The sequence below is a fragment of the Pygoscelis adeliae genome, unplaced genomic scaffold (genome assembly GCF_000699105.1).
Source record: "Pygoscelis adeliae isolate BGI_AS28 unplaced genomic scaffold, ASM69910v1 Scaffold106, whole genome shotgun sequence".
Classification (NCBI taxonomy): domain Eukaryota; kingdom Metazoa; phylum Chordata; class Aves; order Sphenisciformes; family Spheniscidae; genus Pygoscelis; species Pygoscelis adeliae.
The window spans coordinates 2694587-2701783 of record NW_008824939.1 but is presented as its reverse complement, the minus strand read 5'-3'; the positions used below and the strand labels follow the sequence as shown (position 1 = coordinate 2701783).

General features: G+C 35.7%; 1 protein-coding gene across 1 annotated transcript in view; it reads left to right on the top strand.

The window, feature by feature from the left end:
* Positions 1-5353, top strand: part of TTC21B (tetratricopeptide repeat domain 21B) — a 46532-nt gene extending 41179 nt beyond the window's left edge. Inside the window, exons 29-31 of the mRNA XM_009325446.1 lie at positions 2852-2972; positions 3796-3863; positions 4848-5353. Of these exons, the coding sequence (XP_009323721.1) occupies positions 2852-2972; positions 3796-3863; positions 4848-4925 (267 nt within the window). The 3' untranslated portion in view covers positions 4926-5353. The remainder of the gene's footprint in view (positions 1-2851; positions 2973-3795; positions 3864-4847) is intronic.
* Positions 5354-7197: the final 1844 nt, after the last annotated feature.

Genomic DNA, 7197 nt, shown 5'->3' with positions numbered 1-7197 from the left:
GCATAAGAAAGACGCGGACCTGTTGGAGCGGGTCCAGAGGAGGGTCACAAAAATGATCAGGGGGATGGAACGCCTCTCCTATGAAGAATAGGATGAACAACCCCAACTCTCTCAGCCTAAGAGAAGGCTTCGGGGAAACCTTCTTGCAGCCTATCAGTACTTAAAGGGGGCTTATAAAAAAGATGGTGGCAGACTTTTTAGCAGGGCCTGTTGCGACAGGACAAGGGGGAATGGCTTTAAGCTAAAGGGAAGAAATCTTTTACGCTGACGGTGGTGAAACACTGGCCCAGGTTGCCCAGAGAGGTGGTGGATGCCCCATCCCTGGAAACATTCAAGGTCAGGTTGGACGGGGCTCTGAGCAACCTGATCTAGTTGAAGATCCCCTGCCCACGGCAGGGGGGTTGGACTAGATGGCCTTTAGAGGACCCTTCCAGCCCAAACTATTCTATGATTCTATGTTATCTTAATTATCTTAAAACGTGTTTTTAAACATTTATGTTCATAACCCTGCTACTATACAGGATTTTCTTTTTTAATGCTAGTATTAATCCTCTGCTGTGAAGATACTGTCTGGTAGATTGTCTGGGGACAAGCTCTAATATTTTTACCTCAGGGTTTCTGAGTAGGCAAACTGCCCGACACTCTACTTTGACTATAGGAACAGGCGCAGGTCTTAGCTCTTGTGCTTATTTTTCATTTTGTCCCTTTTTGCTGATCACATTTTTCTATCTATACACTTCACTGTCCTTCACATGAGGCACATCCAATAGGCTAGTCTTCCATAGATACTATGCTGCAGGTTCAGGATACTGTTTATAGTGCACAGATTTGGTTTAGAAAAGGACCTGATACTGTATATTTCTTTTTCTGAATTAATCAGTATAGAAGGTAAGGTTTATTCAGTCACATTTCTGCAACCTCCTTTAGAGGCAGACTTTTTGAACTTGTACTCTTTTTATTTCTAAATATAAAATTAAGAGGCAGCTACAGCAGTTCTTGGTGTGATGGTATTATGTACTTCTGCAGAGATGCCTCTTAAAATAGGATGTACTCAATTTCATTTTTACAGAAAATGAGTTTGAATTCAGTTACGAAAAAATTCTGCCCTAAGGTCAGTTACACAGTTGTCCAGATGGCCCAGGGAAGTTGCAAAATCCATAGCACTGGAAGATAAACATGAGTCATCTCCCAAAATAAGACATATCTTGAAAAAGGTGGTCTGTTGAGCAGGTATATACTACAAATGACACTTTGTTGCAGAAATTTCCAAGCAGCTCTAAAAACATAGCCTACATTAGCCTACCAAGTAAGTTGTTTTCTTCTAAAAAGTTTGAGACCCATGAGGGATTTCGATAAACAACCTCTGCTTGTTGGGAAGGAGGATGGCAACTAGAAGTCTGCAACTCAGGTTCCGTAACAAAACAGCACAGTAAAGATACTGACTTTTCTCCAACTTGCATGCAAAGCAGCTAAGCAGGAATTATACTATACAAATAGATGTTGAATATTTTAGATCTTAGAATATCTTGTTAATTCACAAAACAATATTTTGCATGGTGTTCTCCAATTTGGAAGATTTTATTAGATTGAGAAAACGTTGTGATGAATTAGTTTTTAGGATTGTTTTTAGCAGTGAGAATCAAATGATGTGGATCTATATATACAATTTAAATAAATATGTTGAGTGAAAACTTCATAAAAGCCTAGTATCTTGTAATATGGGTTTGTTTTGATTTTAAAAGCCTTAGGTTTGGTTAGTAAGATCCCAATGAGAAGATTGTTTTTATGAAATTGGGGTTTCTTACTGATTACTCTTCTTGATTTTGAACTTTGTTTTGTTTATCACAAATGAGAGGGGGAGTATAATTTTATCCTCATCTTCCAGGCATTCCCATGCTGCTTTTATCCCAGCATGCTGTGATTTGAAAACTTTTCATCAGTATATTTTGGAAGCCTAATTGGAAATAATGAAGTTAAAGATGGAATGTAATTTATATATCAGCATTTCTTTGCTCTGCTGATGTAAACAAGGTGCATGTTTTCAGACAAGCTTCATTTTTCTCTTGAAAATATTTGACCTATTGGTAGCATGATAATCTAAGCTGTTCACAGTAAGGCCATATGGTAGTTAGCTTTGCTTATTTTCATAATTTTTTTTCTGCTTTATGTACGAAATATAAGATTTCTGTATGAATTACTAATCTTTTCTAGTAACTTTTATTATGGCGTTAAATCAATTTATATGTATGTGTAACATAAGCAAGGCTAGTATTTTCATCTAGTGCTTAATAGTTTTTGGAACCTGTTTTTTAGATGCTTGTAACTTGCCCCTTGGAGTTATACAAAATGAAATATTTTATGGTTGGTGTTCTCTTCAGTATATTGTGTCTGTCTTTAGCTTTAAGTGGGAAATTATAATGCAAAACAGTTTCCAAAAATAAGGCTATGAAAATACCTTTTTAAGAAAAAGTGAGACAAACAGTATTTGTGGAAGATACGCTTTCCTGCTGGACTTAAAATGCAGCTGCCGTAGGGTTTTTATTAACTGAGAGAGGTATTGACAGGGTTGCTGGAGGCTCTAAATGTTTTTGAAGGAGTAGTTGCGGTGTCCTCTGTGATGAACTCTGTACTTAACTCAGAGTAACTTAGGAAGTCACTGTGCAGAATTCCATCTAACTGATTTGTATTACAGATGTTTTAAATCAAGACTGTCTTGTCATCAAAGTTAGTACAAGTATCACTTATGCTTTCCAGTTGTACAGATTTGAAGTATTTAAGCAATTAAGCTTTCGGTATTATTGTATATAAGCTTACCTAAATAAAATTTTGAATGAATATTTGTATTTTGCAGTCATGCTGCAAGGCTTACGAATACATGGGATACATAATGGAAAAGGAACAAGCATATAAGGATGCAGCAATAAATTACGAGATGGCCTGGAAATACGGAAACCAAATAAATCCAACAATAGGCATGTACATGTAACCTATACATGTGATTTCAGGCACTACAGTAGGAATGAAACAGCTACCCTTTACTGGAAAGACTGCTTTTAATTTTCCACAGAGATAGAGTATCACTGGTTTTCCTCGCATAAAAACCACAGATGTTTAAAGGTGTACTTAACAGTCACTTGGAAAGCCCCCATGGCAAGAGGTAGCAGCTTTGTGATACTAAAGAAGTTTCTGCTTACTGTTTTAGTACAAGGTTTGGTCTGAAACCAGTTTTAGTTTGCTCTTTCTGAACAACTTTCTCTGTAAGTACAGCATTAATTTTTAATAATGTATTTATAGTAACACAGTATGTACTATCTATGGTAGAGAACCTTTTATAATACCCAGTATATGCTGATGGCAGCAGATCATTGATTTAATTATTTCATTTTGATAAACAGACAAATTATCTACTTGTATGGATAAGGTTTTATATACATGAGTAAGGATTTTAAAAAATTATTTAAATGTCTTGAAATACATCTGGTTTAAAAAAGATGGTTAACTGAAAACTTGGAATACTATTCAAGTATACAATTCTCTGTAGTAACACATGCTCTCCAGAATAATGTCTCCTTTTGATTCAAATAAAACTATCAGTGTGTAAAGGACTTCTATTTACTACTTGAAGTGACTTTCAGTAGAAATTTTGATCTCTACAGGCTTAGATGAGAGAATACTAGAAAACAAACATACTAACTTTAGAAACATACAGTGACCAAAATGAATTTGAATGTGATATTTTCATTATTCAATACAGAAACTGAAATTGTTGCCTTTTTTCACCCTTTTTACTTACAGGATACAAGCTGGCTTTCAATTACCTGAAAGGAAAGAGATACATTGATGCAATTGATGTCTGTCATAAGGTAGAATTTGTATATGTACTTAATATTCTGTCTACTGTAGCAACATTCTTCTACATAATGATCCTTTTTTTTGGTAGAGTTTAAATTTCTAAAATATACAGCTTAATGTCAGAAAGACACCCTATTTAATAAGTTTGATTAAATTAGATATCCTCTACATAATCTGCTTTATCCTGAGCTCCCTGACCACCAGGTAAATGAGAGATGATGTGGCTGGCTATCATATGTGAAAGCATATTCAAATGGCAGCACCTTCTTTTGGCCCTGTAGTTGCAACTTGGTAAATCCATACCAAGATGTATAGCTGAAGAAGTTAATTGAAGATTAATATCAGAAAACACTGTTAGAAAGTAACTTCCAGTATTATCTTTGTATGGTCCAAACATAAATAGAGCAGATGCAGAATAAGAGGAAGGGCTACTATTACAGAAGCAGAGTGAACATTATGAATTAATAATTACTAGTATTAATAATGAAATAAATTACATTTGCTCTTCTGGGGGGAAATAAAGATAACTAGAAAGGACAAATTGAATGGAAGGATAAGGGAGAGGAGGGAATTGAAGGGCTAGAAGATGAAGTGGGTAGAGTATAGTAAGAAAGAGCCTGAGGGAGTGAAAACATAAGAGCAGTTTATCATTGCAGAGAAAGTATACTTAAAATCTTGGAAATGTCTCCAGAGGTCACTGTTCTGAATGCATGCATTTCAAGCCACCCAGAGGCTTTAGCCCTTGACCCCTGTGTCTTTCACACCAAGGTGACAGGGCAGCATGAAAGGGAAGCAAGGTGTCTTTTGAAGCTGTTCTTGACCTCCATATGTGGTAGTCTCTAGCCACAGTTAAGTATTTATGCATTCTTAAAACAAACTTGTCATGTTATTATTTTAGTTTTAGAATGTGTAAGCTCAGTGATGAGGGGGATAACCAAACACAGTATTCTTTCCTTTTAGACACAGAACTTTTGGGTTGTTTTGTCTTTTGGCAGATCCTTGAAGCACATCCAAACTATCCCAAGATCAGAAAGGAAATACTTGATAAGGCCCGTGCGTCGCTAAGAACATGAATTTTTTTTTTTTATGGCTCATGGACTTGTTTGTTTAATCTGACTTTGGAAACTACGAATGGAATACTGGAGTGACAGAGACCATATCAGCACGAAAGTATTGTGAATATGATTAACTTAATTATACTAGAGATCGGATTATTTTCAAGAAAAATCTGCAGCCCTGAAAGAAATTGTATTTATTCTCATTCAGGAGAGAATACTGCTTACATGTGTGCTATGTAAAGTGTCATCCAGCATCATAAAAAAGTGTCATCAGCATTATAAAAATGTTTCAAAGCATATAACTCAGTATTTTGTTTTGTCCATTTGAAATAGGATAGGCTGTTTTTTTGAGTGCTATCTAGTGCAGGTGCATTGTTAAGATGCTGGATTTCAGTTCATGTAAACCATTTATTCACAATTACAGTGTAATCTTTATTACTACAGGTGTATTTTTAAAGTATTTTTTTTATTTTTACATATATTATAAGCACGCTTTATTTTTTTAATCTTGAAAACCCAGCTATATACATTGTTTTCAATGAAACTTAAATTTTTAATGAAAACTTAATATTTAAAATTAAGACCTTATGTAAATATTCAGTAAAGGCTTTTATAGATCATGCAAGGCTTACACAGAATTTATTTTCTACTCATGCTGTTTATTATCCACCTGTCAGATTTCCATGAAGAGAAACGTTTGACACTTTTAATTTGGAGTGTTCAGTCTTTCAACATTGTATGTGTAGACAGTACAGTCATATGTGCAGAAGTTAGCACTAATTTTGTTTAATCCATATAAAACACCTTTCTGGAGAAATAACTTTGATTACAGGGAATTACGATCTTGTCTCACATACAGAATATACCTGTGGATCTTTAAGGGAGCAATAGCATCTCGTAAATGAATGAGAGGAAGGAGAAGGATCAGGTTTTTTTTCAGTGATGCAGAATTTTTGAAAAAACAAATGCCTAACAAAAAACACTGCTGTATTTGGTTTTCAAACAGCACTTGATGTTGTATGTATTTCACTAGAAAAGTAATGTTTTGGCATGAAAAGAGAATTCTTAATACTAGTGATTAAGTTTCTTAAAATAACCAATTTCAGTTTCCTCCTTAGGCAATTTTAGCTTTTCATGTTGACATTGTGTAAAGTCACTTTCATTTGATTTTTGAGTGTCTTTTTTACGGCAGGGAAGGGAGCCTGTTTACAATCCTATCTAATCTTGCTTATCAATAACTGGGTGCTGTATCTTGGGTAACTATAGCCTTGTTTCCTAAATAGATTGACATGCATCACTTAGGCAATGGTGCTACCTACTGGTGGTTTCCAGGCTCTGCATTCCAGTAACTTTTGAGCTGTTGGTCAGCCAAACTAAAATTAATAGATGTGTCTCAGGACTACAACACTTCTACAAGATTTGCATGAATATTAAAGTTGAGAAAGGACACAACTAAGCGGCCTCTCCTTCTCTAGGGAACCTTGAAACACGCTGTAGCCTTATCCCTTCTGTTTGAGCACTGGCAATCAGTGTGTACATAACTGTACCAGGCACAGTGTACAGGCTCCCTGTTTTTTTACCTGCAAGTTGTGCAGTGTGGTAGAGCTCTGAGGAAGAAGATTTAAGGGATTGGGGAAAAAACAATGGTATGGGAGTGGAATGAGGAACATGGAAGGATCTGGAAAATGCTGAGGCTGGGGGAAACTGTAAGGGAGCTGGGCTGTGGGGATCAGTAGACTATGAATTCTTAAACTGTGCTGTTTTGGGTTTTTTCCCATTGCTAAAAAGAGTAAGTACGTTGGCCTTATCAAGGCAGTTTCTAGTAAAACAGCATTTCTTTGTACACAGCCCTATTCATAGAGGATCAATGTGGTTTTGCGTTCTGGTAGCACTGGAATAACATTTAGCTGAAGTTTGTTATAAAAATAGGTGGTTTTATATCAATACATGCAAGATGTTTTCAAAAAAGGCAAGACTTCATCTACATCTACTTTAATTTTTTTTTTTATCATGAGCATAAGATGCACATTACCCTTTCATAAGATGGGTAACAGATTAGGTCATGACAATGATAAGATACAGAAATTAGTTGACAGAAACTGAACTGAGACACTGAGCTTTTTGCGGCTAACTTTTGGCGAAGAGCTTTATTCGTATACCATGCAGGTAAAAGATTTCTGAATTCGCTATTAGCCATCTTGAGCATATCTAGCCACTAGTATCTTTTTATGGATGGGGTCTTTAAAAGAAGAGTGCAAATGTGGCACATCTTTGGATTTCAGTTAAA